The sequence below is a fragment of the Hippocampus guttulatus genome, chromosome 11 (assembly GCF_054856545.1).
Source record: "Hippocampus guttulatus isolate MCC_2025c chromosome 11, RoL_Hgut_1.0, whole genome shotgun sequence".
NCBI lineage: Eukaryota > Metazoa > Chordata > Actinopteri > Syngnathiformes > Syngnathidae > Hippocampus > Hippocampus guttulatus.
The window spans coordinates 8,314,868-8,328,545 of record NC_141271.1 but is presented as its reverse complement, the minus strand read 5'-3'; the positions used below and the strand labels follow the sequence as shown (position 1 = coordinate 8,328,545).

The following is a 13,678-nucleotide window of genomic DNA, read 5'->3' as shown; positions in this document are numbered from 1 at the left end:
GTCGTGTCATAGCAAACATCTTTATATCTATTGCATGGGGACTGACTGCTGAGCAGATATCCAAATTTGTGGAATGTCCTTATTGACTACTATAAGGTTAAAAATAGAGGCAAGTGGCTCTGCAATAAGATCAGCAGCTAGCTTTAAGAAGTAAGGATCGAGCAAGTCTGGCCCTGTAGGTTTTTTTTAGGATCTAGATTTTTTTTTTACGTTCTGACAAACATCTTGCACGGAACAGGGTACAAAACTGAAAGACTGTCCAGAATAGGATTATTACATTAGTACTGGGAGTAGTTTTTGAGGGTAAAGAGTGAGCTAGACCAAGCAGGATTCCAGAAGAAGCAACATGCTTGTTAAAAGAACTCATAAACTAAATTTTATTTTGAATAGCAACAGAATCACTCATAACAAATGTGTTGAAAGTTGTTGCTGACAAAAAGAGATTTTATAGCTCTCCAAAACCTCTCTGCATCATTTAAACATGTTGTGGTGACTAATAAGTAATACTCAGATTTGTCCTTTTTGATGGGCGAGGAGCATTTGTTTCTTAGTCTTCTAAAAGCAGTCCAATCAGTAGAAAAACGTGTCCTCACCTTCGCCCAGGCTAGATTCCATATATGAATACCGTAGCTTCTGAGACTTCATGAGTTATCACCCACCTTAAATGCCAAATCTCCTTAAAGCAGCATGTCTATTTAAAGTATTCATAAAACTATCGTGAGAACAAGTCCACGCCAGAACGATATTGTGGCTCTGGTCTATTCTACTCATGTTTAAATTAAACGAATCACACTAAAAATCTTTGTTCATCACAATGTTCAAGATCCCTCCTTAAAAGTACATGAGGTTTCGATGTAGGTATTTTAGTGTTTCTGTGGGAACTTAGTCAGTATCAAATCAATAAAAGTCAATCTGTCAGGGTTTTTATTATTTAAAAGAGTTGGTGAGTTAATCAACTCGGTCAAGTTGACAGTCACAAAAAGATTTGAAATCATCTGATCCTGGTTTGGCACTTGAGATTTCATTGTACAATGAGTGCGCACAAATTTATACACACACCCAAACCCATCAAAATGCTGATTAATTACCACACATGAAATCAAGTGGAGCTGTATGGATTATTTAGAACCCTGGCTAGCCTTCACACGTGTGGTGTCCTCCTGGAGGCTCCTTAGGCCTGGGGGACCGGGTAGGTTCATCACCATGTGTAAGGTCTAACCTGGTCAATCTTGGCAGCCGTGAGCTGTCATTCCTCTCAGTGTGGATGAGCTGCCCTTTGGTGCTTTTTCCTTTTACAGATTCACTGTGCCTTGCCATGTTTTTTATACATAGTTTATCAGGTTGTGCGTGTATATATATATGACCATGTGTGTGCCTTTGGAGATCTCTGTCTCTCTCTCTCTCTCTCTCTCTCTCTCTAGTTATTTATTTATTTCGTTTTAATTTTGTGTGTGTGTGATGGTGGGGTGGGGGGGAAGATTTGTATTTTGGATGTTTTTTTAAAATTGCACATCATTTTTAGTTGCATTTCTATGTATGTAAAGTGCTATATAAACTATGTTTGATTTTTTATTATTATTATCTTCTTTTTTTTTTTAACGTGCCCCATCAGGGCAATCCAAAATAAATCCTCCATCAATCAACCCAACACATTAAAAGATAAACATATCATTAAAAAATCATTTGAATACCTATTTGTTTTGTATACAAACAAAATCAGTCCTGAATTTATCTAAAAATGTGGAAACAGAAAAAATATCTTACCTCCGCCAGGTAAAACTCATCATAGTGCCTGCGGTGGTTCTCGCCTTTGTAATAATTGCTCGCAGCAACAATCACGTCAACGGCCACCATACTCAATATGAACATGTGGAACACGGACGAGCGCATCAGTTGCTGTGGAAACAAAGACGTGTGAATTGTGAGAACCCCCCCCCCCCCCTTTTATTTTGCCTTCCATTGAATTTCAACTTTTGTCTTTCATACAAACCAGCCAAACAATGATAGTAATATCTTATATAATACACACAGGATCCATATGTCATCCATATGCTATGGGGTGTGTAGGAAAATGGGCAAACCAGCAGGAAGAGTGCAGGAAAACTCAAAGCAATCAGGAGGCTTTTTTTTTAACACAACATCCAAGCAGACAACAAAATCAGTGTGTATTCACACCGGCGGAAACAAGAGGAGAAAGGGGCAATCACTGTGTGTTATTTCTCGTGGGACGCGCAGTGCAATTGAACGCCTACATCAACATCGCAAGATGGAAACAATGGGGACACAAATAAAAATTGAAGGAGGGAACACACATACACACGCTCGCGCAAACACACACATACGCGCGTGCACACACACTCACATACAAACACAGCACTTGTTTTCGACAAAAGGGCGAAACTGTCTGTGTGTTGGTTCGGAAACAATTTAACAGATGTGATCACGGCCTTGGATGGACTCAATATGTGTGGCAAGATAGGGGGAACAGTCTGAGAGTTGTGGGAATGGCTCACCCCAATGCTAGTAAAAGTTTAAAGTTGAGATGTTTAGGGACAGAAAATAGGCCCAAAGGAATTGGATTTCTGCCACCAATCCAACCTACACAGCAGAAACTTTGATCTAATGACAACCTCATATCTCCACTACTATGGTAGTTTTGATGTTATTTTTTTTAACACAATATCCTCCATGTTTTACCGCATAGACATTTAAAGTGTGTAAACCACCCAAAATACATGTTTTATAACGACGGGTTGGAAAACAAAGAATCCCCAGCCTGCCAGAACAGTCCTTCAAAGCACTCCCATCCCATTCAAATCGTTTTGAAGACAACAACAAAAAAAAGACAAAAGACAAAAGCCACTCACTTTTGCTTTGTTTTAATGAACCATTTTTTAAACCTGTCTTGAGCAGGTGAGTGACAATAAAAGTGTACGGTACTGTAGCTGAGTCTACAAGCACACAGAAAGCGACGACAATTAACCCCCACCACTCGCAAGAGAGGGTCGTGAGTAGCAAAAGTTCATAAATAAGTGACGGCCATTATCCTTCACTGATTTTATTATTTTTTTTTGCAACCCCAAAAACTGTAAACAGGGATATTTCACCAATGAGTGTTTTCCATAAAAAACAGGGGTGCCCACCCCCAAAAGAAAATTCTGTGCAGAGGTGAACCCACGGGTGCCAATATGCAGCGCTATTGGAGAATATTTTGTACAATGACATTGGGTACAAATCTACTTAAACAATTTTGAATCTAATGAGACACAGTGACGGCAATGAAAAAATATTTATTTACGTTACTGATACTACATCTATCTAATTACATTGGTGATATTTTTTTCTCCATGAATTGCTGTAAAACTGTCAAGGTTGTCAAAAGAAGCTCCCAAATGTCTGAGCTGTAAGATGTTTGAGTGAATTAATGATAAACCTGCAAAGCTATTATTTGCACCATTCACTATTTATGTCACATAAGTACTGCTCTGATGATTTTCCCCCCCATAAAACAGACTCACACAGAGGTTAGGCTGACTGAGATTGGACATGACAAAACAGTTTGACATTTCCAGGAGCCAGACGCTCTTTTGGCTGAAAATAATGTGTGTATGTGCGTGTATATACAGTACGAGTGTGTGTGTGTGTGTGTGTGTGTGCAGGCAGCCAAAGAGGAAATAAAGAAGGACTGACAGATACCAGAAATAGCCTGCTTGAGTGCATGAAACACTTTGATTCTCTCAAAGCATTGACCCTGCTCATATTTGATGTCAGCTTTGGAGAATCACCCCACTAAGGCGACCTGGAAGTTCTCACTTGAGAGCAATGTGCAATCGCAACCTTTAGGGGGCGGGATGTAGTCCGCACATCCAGCTCATTAGATGACCTTTTTATGTCATCCCAGCATCCCGCCTTTATTTTCTGCTGTAAATGTGGTGCACCTCACCAATGTTGACCATATCAGTGCAGCAGGCTTGCAATGAATTCCGCTTGGATCATGTTATGTCCAATTTGTGGAGATTTATTTTTCTTTTTTTTAATGTACAGTAGGCCCTAGTAAGGAAACGTGTGTCGCGTACCATAGATCATATTTTCATAGTGGAGAAGCAAAGTAATAGATTTGGTGAACATACATTTTCTCGAAGCATCACAAAACTCAAGATGAGTTCTTATGCTGCTGCCTTCAAAAGTTGAAAAATTTGACTTTATTATGATTTCATGTACCGGGTAGTTGTTTTTTTTTTAACTCATTCAGTACCAGCCAATTCTGGACCAAGTCTGAAAAGACGTTTAAAAACATTTATGGGAGTGAATGAGTTAACGGTGATTAATGTATGTTTATACTGGCATGGCATTTGATATATCTCTATTCTATATTTTTAAAAACATCGCCTACAGAGTAAATAATGGTTTTATGGTGGCAGTTTGAGTTTTAACTACAAATTAATTTGACAGTATGTCCGATATCCGAACAAAAACTAAATAGTGATATTTGCTACAATTTAGTTGAGATATTTACTTAACGGTGTATTCATTAGGGATGACCATTTGACTACCGGTAATGTCCTTAATCAACAAATGGTAAAATCCATCAACAAATATCCCATATTTTTGGAATATTATCTAAACAGAATTGAAGGTATATTACAATTTATGTCAAGTGAAACTGGAGCTTAGAGTATTTTGGTTTGAAGAGGGGATAAATTGCATGAGACAAAACTAATTTCTAAGCGACTAGAAAAATAGGGTAAGACGTCTGCTATAAAGTTTTGTCCTTTGGGTATTCTGACGAAAAAATGTCATAGACATGTTAGGACACCTGGAAACAGCTTTAAATTGTGGGAAAAAAAGCATATTAACACTCCTGTGAAACTTTATTGGTAAAGTAAACAAAGCTTGACAATACATTAAACACAATTAGGAAGTCAACCAGCCGCATACAACGGATTGTGCTCAACTGGTTAGTTATCTATTTGGATTAACATAAACATTAGGTGGGTGCTTGTTGCTTGTTCATCACTGCATTTATGCTTTGTTAATTCATTGCTCCAACGGCCGTCTCCATCACTGTGACATGAACTGGGATACAATACCACAACGGTGTTGTGTTCATAAAACGTAGCCTGATGTAATTTACTGTTAACAACGGAATCATCGAGAGGATTTCTATGTAATACCTGGAACGTTTCACGCGGCTTCGGCCACAGATGCGGGCTTATACAGACTGATGGCTTCTTCCTCCTACTCCGTCTGTTCGCTCACACTGCCAAAGTGAACAAATGCTCTTTGCTGCCTTGACTCGAGACAAGTGTGAAACTTGTAGCATTAAACCACCAAACGACTGCTCGCCAAAACCCGCGACACTTTTTTGTTAAGTGACTCAGCTTCACCTGATCCATCTCTTCAATTATCTATACTCTGACACTCTATTAGATGCCCCTCCACAAGGTAATAGGATCGAATACAAGAGCTGCTTGAAAAAGACTTCCTTTCAAAAGATACTACTGCTTTATGATTGTCGCTCTAAGTGAGGTATTCATCTAATAAAATGTTTATTCGAGAGTAAGTATTTCAATATATCTGAGGAAACAACTATGGGTAAAATTTATGATCAAATACAAATGTATGACGGAAGGTTGCGAGCGAAGTGGGACAAAACCTCTCTCCGAATGTTCTCTTATTTCAATATAATATAAATCGCTACTGATAGCATAGGCCTGTAGATTATTGATTCAAAGTACACATACATTGCCGCTGCCTAGTGTTGCAGTCCACATTCACCTTTGTACTGCCCAGTCTCATTGTCTGATGAGACTGACATATTTACATTCACCCAGCTATGGTATGCTCTACTGTTTGGTTTTGTTTTTTCCATTTTCCCATTGTCACTCTTGATAACACTAGAATTCATTTCCTCTTTCATCATCTTTATTTACATTTTCTCGATGATGCGATCTAAAGCTAGGATACTGAAACTTTTCAATCACCATTTACTCGCCTGTATACGTTAATTTTTGCTCAGGTAATCCTACCAATGCACCATTGTAATTATGACATGATGGAGCATCGGAGGCTAATAATTAGTCATTAAGATCATCTTATCAGTGAGGCCACTAGTTTGAGGAAAAACATGCAAAGCTAAGTGGTGAAAATAGTGAGATGATTTACATTACTTTAAATACATTAGAGTGAAATGAAAAAAAAAAAAGATGCTAATGAAACTTTTTGCATGCAACCCCATGAAAAGAGATACCATATTTTCCACACTAAAAGGTGCACTTGATTATGAGGCGCACCTTCAATGAATTTTTTTTTTCATATATTGGATGCACCGCTTATAAAATGCAATCTACAATGCATCCACTAGATCAGGGGTGCCCAAACTTTTTGGACCGAAGATCTACTTTTCGATCAAATAACCTCCCGGGATCTACCCTTACCGGCGCGCGCATGTGCGCGCACACACACACGCGCGCGCACACGCACACACACGCACACACACACACACGCGCGCGCGCGCACACACACACACACACACACGCACACCATGATGAGAAACAGCCTGAACCTGAGGCATGCGATGCACTTTTGCAGTCTGTTAACTATCGTAGCTCATATGTACCATTTTAAAGTGCTTCCCTGTGCCCTCCTAGATTCCTATTCTTTTTCCGTGCCCTCGGTGAATTGTACACGAAGCAAACTCTGAATGAGAATAATGACGATAAAAGATAGAGCGCAACAGCTCTGATCACAAGCTGCAATTGCAGACTGCTGAGCGCTAACAACTTCCGATGACGTAATCACGCGCCACCGTAAATTCAAGATTTACCTGCTTTATTTTATTTTTTTAGATTTTTTTTTTGTGAAAATGAGACTGATAGGATGATTAGGGTGCAGCGTACATTAACACAAAAAATATATATTACTAACATGTTCAAAGACACACAAATGGTTATTTGTTTTTTTTTCTCCTCGACACTCCTCGGATCTACTTGGGACCTGTCTTAGATCTACCGGTAGATCAGGATCGACGTAATGGGCACCCCTGCACTAGATGAAGGTACGCTCAAGGAAATGCCAACAGAACACTACACTACACTCTGATTTATATAGCGACGATCAGATGTCAGTAAAACTTATTTAATAAAGCAGAGACACAGTTCACTTAACCAACAGCAAGTTATAACATTGCCTCGTTAACGTTAAACTTTCTTGCCGCTGCTCTATTTCCGTGTTCAACTGTGAAACTTAAGTTTGAACTCTCCGTTGTAAGCATGTCTCTATCAAGGAGCCGTTTTGGGGTCGACATATTACCGTAATGACCACACACAAGGCATCGGATTTTAAGGCGCACTGTGAGCTTTTAAGAAAATGGAAGGCTTTTAGGTGCGCCTTTTAGTGCGGAAAATACGGTATCTTAATTCATTTATGGTATGATGCAGCTTTAGTTTGGTTTGCTTCAGTGCGGTATTGGCTTTCATTCTACACTTGGATGACAGTTGTGAATGTTAAAATATTAATTGCCAGGAAAGTTAATAAAGGTTTCATTCAGTACTACTGTAGATACCAGATCCTGGAAGAAAATTCTTGAAAGGTCTTGTGATAGAAACGGTGCACTTCGTGTGAATGGATTTCAATGTGTCTTGTTTCCCTCAACTATTTGAAAATTCAAACAAATCAGAGCTTGACCGCATCCCGGAACATACACGATATTGTGTCTGTGTAGCAAGGTTTTTAATAGTTCTGAAAAGTGAGGTTTATATGAGAACAAATTTCTGGATGAAAATATTCCATCACTTGACAAACAACTGAGACCGAAGGATCAACACATTGACACTCTGTGTTCGCTATTGGCTATTTGGCTTTGTTACCCCTCAAGAGAGAATGTCCTGCTTCCTCCAAAAAGAGCAGGTGGTCAATCAACTGCATGTTATCTCCAACTGCTCCTGCACCCCCAACTTGACACACACACACACACACACACACACACACACACACACACACACACACACACACACACACACACACACACACACACACACACACACAACATAACCAAATGGACTAAGCAATGTCGACTTGCGGATCGGAGGCCTTCATGTGTACATTGAGGCTGTTTAATAGAGTCTGGTGGGTTCGGGTGTCTGTGTGGGTAAGGCCCATCTGCCAGCGTGGAAACATTCGCATCATTTGATGGCCAATTACTCTAGACACAGGCAGAGCAGAACACAAGCTCACACCTCGCTTCTCCTGCACATCCATGCAGATGGCAATGCAGTCTGGACCTCCAAGCCGACCTGTCTGCTCAGTACGCTTCCCTGCTGTCAGTTACGGGTGACAAAGCTAAGCGATAGATCGAGTTAGACCAGGGTTTGAAAGAAGAAGAGATAATCCGGGTGTACAGTATAGACGGCATATTCGAGGTATTGCCTGAAGGTCGAGATGTGGATCGCACCATCCAATAGCGGGAATGCATGTTGATTATGTCTTTGCACCCCCTTCTGTGCGCACTGCTCACTGTGACAGAAATTCTCGAACTATATGCCTGCATCACCTCGCTGTGTGCGATGCTTGTTGCACGCTGTGGTGCGAAGCCTCCGCTCCTTCCGAGCTACAGCTGATTAGCTCACGTGGCTAAACATGATGCAAAGGCAAAAGGTTACTTTGTATCCGGTGTATATATAGCAAAACCCTACTCATGGCCTCCACTTGGGTAAGTAGAGTTATCACAAAGGCAAACGGCAGACAAAGAGAGACGGAAAGTCATGCTTATCACTAAGCTATCGAAAGTGACAGATCGAAATGAAGCCGCAAAACACCAAAATATGCGCTTGTGTGATATGGTGCGCTCGTTGCATAGGTCAGGCGGGAACCGTGTTACAGTACAGCGTAAATAACTTTGAACAGCAAAATATCAAGCAATTTAATGTCGAACCGGGGAGAAAATAATATAGAATAACCAAGACAGTGAAGACCGTAAAATGCTGAGGTTGTCACCACATAAGGCCCGACTTATGTGGGAATAAGATTAAACGTATCTCAGTTCCATAAAAAATATTTAAAATATAAGAACCTCAATTAGTCCCACACGAGAGAAATTTGCAGTGTTTCAGCGGCAACAGTGTACTGTATACATGAAATGGAAAAGTAGCATCTCAAAGAAAACAATCCAATCCTAATTCTTTATTTATTTGATCAATTTAGTTTATCTAATGGGTTGTATAATCAACCTATACAGAAGTGATCATTTCTTTCATTATTATTAATTAAAAATACAGTTTTCTCTTAATTTTATATCGTGATATATACTGTCACGTAATACCGTGATCTGAATTTTGGACCACATCGCCCCTACCTCGTCGATATCAATCATTTATACAAAAATTACAACAAACAGAAGTCACAATGACTTTGGGAGGATCAATAGTTGCTGAACAATGGTGAGAGTTTAAATCCAGAAAATATTAATTCCACTTCTGTTGTTTCCTTTGGTGAAAAACTTGCACAAATCATTGTCGTGGAGCAGACTGCGTTCAACGTCAGCGTTCTACCAGAGTACAACGAGGACACAATATCTGCCATATTTGCACAGTGTTATGCGGCATGACTCGCCATTGTTCTGAAGTGCATTGCTGCAAGGGGAATCTACAAGGAGCCCACACAGGCACAGTGATGCTGAAAACAGGGACATTTTAGTGTAGAGCTTCACTTTTTGTCGGATTTCCCACCAAATTCTCTTGAGAGCACCTAGCTCCGGGTGATCCATTTAATGGAGGAGAAGGCTCAGAGGGAAGTCAGCCGTGTTTATCCCTCTGGTTATCCCTATCTAAATCCTCCCTCCAAGTGATGATGGTGCTCTGGAGGAGACACACTGCCTATTCCTCTCTACATTCCTCTATTTTTAAATTCTTCCCTCACCCATTTTTTGTGTTGACGCTCACCCTCTCTCTCTTGGCTGCACAATCTATCGGCAGTCTCTCGTAGCGTGAAGCCAGCCTCTTGCCCTACACCGCTATCAACAGAGGTCCAGCTGCAAGCTGTGTTCGGCTTATCGCAAAAGCACCACCGTTTGGATCACGCTGACCAAGAGGCTAACAGCATGTGTGCCGCCTTGTGCAGGCGTCATTTAAAAGTCCTCCGTCGCTGTAGCATCATTACTGCAAATCTACTAATGTCAGTTAAACTTCACTCACTTCTCAATTCTCACTTCGCTACTCTGCTTGGTTGATATATTGACAGATTCGTAATTCCATCACTATAGAAACCTGAAATGAGTCTGGCAAACATGCACATTTTAACAGTAAAATAGCTGCTTACGTTCTTTGGAATAAAGAAAAATTGTATCGCGGATTTTCACTTGTGACCATCATTTAATCTATAGCAGTTTTAACTTGCTATTTGGTGGGTTTTCTTACTTCTTAGTGGGGCCAGTCAAAAATGTGGATCTTTTTCTTCTTCAAGGGGAATTTTGTGCAGTGAATGCTTTGCTCACATTGTGTTATAAATGCAGCCTACAAATAAAAATAAAAAAGTAAAGTGAAAAGATTTTTCTTTCCAAAAAAAAAAACAACCTTAACTTTTTTTAAAATTCACCTTTTGTGTGCGAGCGTGTATGTATGAATGTGTGTGTGTGTGTGTGTGTGTGTGTGTGTGGTGCATGGAATGCATCACCTGCGAAAAGTGAGGAACACTGTACTGAGTAGTGATGATTTTCTGCACATTAGGCTTAAAAAACAATTTAAGTCAAGTCAAGTCAAGTCAACAGTATCTATAGAGCACTTTCAAACAGCCATCGCTGCATACAAACTGCTGTACATGGAGCAATTTAACATGCACAATAAACAGTAAGACAAATCGGTAATAAAGGCGGCAATTTAACATGTTTTTATGTTCGCTGTTACATTAAAAATAAATATAAATACCATTAAAAGCTGACCTGTTTATTTTTTTCTTCTGCAGGAGCAAAGAAAAAACTGATATGAAACCTGAGGTTGAAAGTCTCCAAGATATGCTTTGCCCAGCATTACATAAAAGCAGAGTGGAGTGGAATAAGTATGATTTCGTCATTGTTGCACAAAAAGGAAAGGCAATAAAAAGTCAAATGTGGCAGCCAATCCCATTTCTTACACAAATGTGGCAGGCAGTACTAGCAGAAAGCTGAGATATTCATTGAAAGATTAGGAGCTTGTCAGTGCGTTGTCTTTACATTTTGCATACTTATACTTTATATTCATCCACCTGGTTCGATTTGGAAAGAGATTGAGCAACGCGCTGAGTAGCAGACCAACAGATCATCAAAACAGAATGCAATAAAACATGTTTTCAGTGTTGGTTATAAATGTGCCATGCTGACAGAACATGGAGGAGAATATCGACTTCACAACAAAAAGTAAAACATTGCCAAAAAGCTTACAACTTAACGGTCGCAATACCTGATGGTACAGGGATCCCGTGTGAAGGAAACATTTTATTCTGGTTCTAATGTCCGAGTGTCATTGTATTAACCACATGAATCACATCATGAGTTGCAAATGCGCGTTTAAAGGAAGAACATAATTCCACTAGCGGCAGCATTGATAGCTAATAAATTGTGTTAGCGGGTTCACCTGGAGGCAGGCAGGTGCTCGGCCATGTGGTTTGTTGACGTCCACGGCTACAAGCTGCCACCCCCCAGCAGCATCTTCGTGAAACATCTGCGGCACACACCCAAATAATAAACCACTAAATAAAATAAAAGACAGATGAGTGAAAGCAAAGCACAACATTGAAATAATATATAATATATAAGGTGCAATAAAATTCGAGGATGGTTTGATTTTAAAGTAGAACGATTTGATTGAGCTCAATTCAGTGGTATTGCGATTTGATTTGATATGGCATGGCTCAGTTTGAGAAGGTCTGATATGATGTGTGGTGATGATGATGATGATGATGATGATGATGATGCGGGATACAGCCTGAATTTATTGCCAGCCAACTGCAGGGAAGATATGATGTACACGAACAACTATTCAAACTCATTATTCACAGCAGAAATAGGAAACTTAAATGATGAAGGGGGCCACAATGTTTCATCAGTGCGACTGGGAGGCCACATAGGACCACAGGCATCCTAAAATAATGTATGAAAAAAATGGCATTTGGTATGTATGAAATATGTCCGAATGTAAAAAATACATTCTTTAAATAAATTTCATTTTTGATCATACTTATCTCAATGCATGAATAAAAGGTCCAGCCTTCAACAACAAAAGGTTTGAACAATCAAAAAATACCACATACAATGATTATTATAATTCTTAACGTGCAACCCTTCAAGCAGAAAAAATGTCATCGCAAACGGCTGAACAGTAACCCAACATTAAGTGTGAGAACACTTTTTGTGCATTTTTTCCACAACTGTTTTAAAATATATACCTGCGTTGTTGCCGTGGATGTGGTGCTACTCCTGGACCCCCACATTTGCTGAAATTGAACCCTGATTTCAGCAAAGGTCTCGATGATGACAGCAATGAACACGTTCTGTTTTAACGACAAACGCAACCATTTATGTTTGTACAATCCATTGAAAATGAAAGTTAATTTCCAGACTAGAAAAAAAGAAATTTATAAAAAGCTCTAACCTTCACAAGCCATGCCAGAAAGAAAATTAGAGTGATAAAATAGAAGTAGGAGCGCCAGCGAGGGAAACTATCAATTGCTCGGTACATGAGGAACACCCATCCCTCCTGAGAGGCAGCCTCGTATACAGTAAAGATACTTGTTCCTAAAAACAAAAAAAAGGACAAATATGGTGGTTACAAGGACAATTCTTTTTTTTTTCATCCCAGTAAATGACTGATGACTTTACCCAGCTCATTGAAGCCGCTGTAGCCAAGTTCCTGCCTGCTGAGGCCCAGTTCTTCAAGGTCCATACACTTGAAGCCCAGAGGACACTGGTAGCCCTCACCATCGGGGGAGCAGTGGGTGTCTGGGATGGCCAAGCTATTCCATGTCACGTTGCTAAGCAAATGAAAAACACCAACATCAAAAACAACTTCATATGGATGGAGGAGGTTACAATGACCCACAGTCGGATAGGTTCTCACGCATGCAATAAGTGGGAAGGTCGACATCGGTCACTCTAACATTTGACAATTAACGAGGGAAAAGTGTCAAAATGATTGAAATAGCATTTTTTGTATATGTTATGAACTTGAGTAAAGTTGCACCTCAAAATTGGGACGTGGCAAAGATCGTACAAATACTGGATTTTGGGAATTTGGTAGGATGTACTGTGCAAGGCTGGGTGTTCCGGTGCACCGAGTGCATTTTGTTTTACACGCACCTAGACGTTAGGTGACTGAAAATCTTTCAACAACCTAAAAGCAGGTCGTAAGTTTTGCCACTGGTGGTGTAACACGATTTTGCTGGATTTGACTGACATGCAGGTAGACAGATTCTGAGCTCTGAAGATGTGCGTGGTGGTTGTCATCGTATTTCATTCATAAATATGCCAGCAGCATGCAAAAAACCCTTTGAGCTATTGTAGAAATCTATTCAAGAGATGAATTATTATTATTATCAACTTTATTATATTATATACAGTATATCATTCGCCCTGGCCATGGCACAGCTGGTCTCCAAGTGCCCAATTCACGGCAGCCAACAGGTGGTGCTCTTCTTGCGGTTCTTTATAAAC

At 39.9% G+C, this 13,678-nt stretch overlaps 1 protein-coding gene across 2 annotated transcripts in view; it reads right to left on the bottom strand.

Moving 5' to 3' along the window:
• The window catches only part of nalcn (sodium leak channel, non-selective), a 66,984-nt gene that overhangs the window by 39,124 nt on the left and 14,182 nt on the right, over positions 1-13,678 (bottom strand). For both annotated transcript variants that reach the window (XM_086123885.1, XM_086123886.1), the window contains 5 exons: positions 12,848-12,999; positions 12,621-12,763; positions 12,415-12,519; positions 11,604-11,690; positions 1,765-1,896 (listed from right to left, as the gene is read on the bottom strand). In XM_086123885.1, the coding sequence (XP_085980011.1) occupies positions 1,765-1,896; positions 11,604-11,690; positions 12,415-12,519; positions 12,621-12,763; positions 12,848-12,999 (619 nt within the window). The remainder of the gene's footprint in view (positions 1-1,764; positions 1,897-11,603; positions 11,691-12,414; positions 12,520-12,620; positions 12,764-12,847; positions 13,000-13,678) is intronic.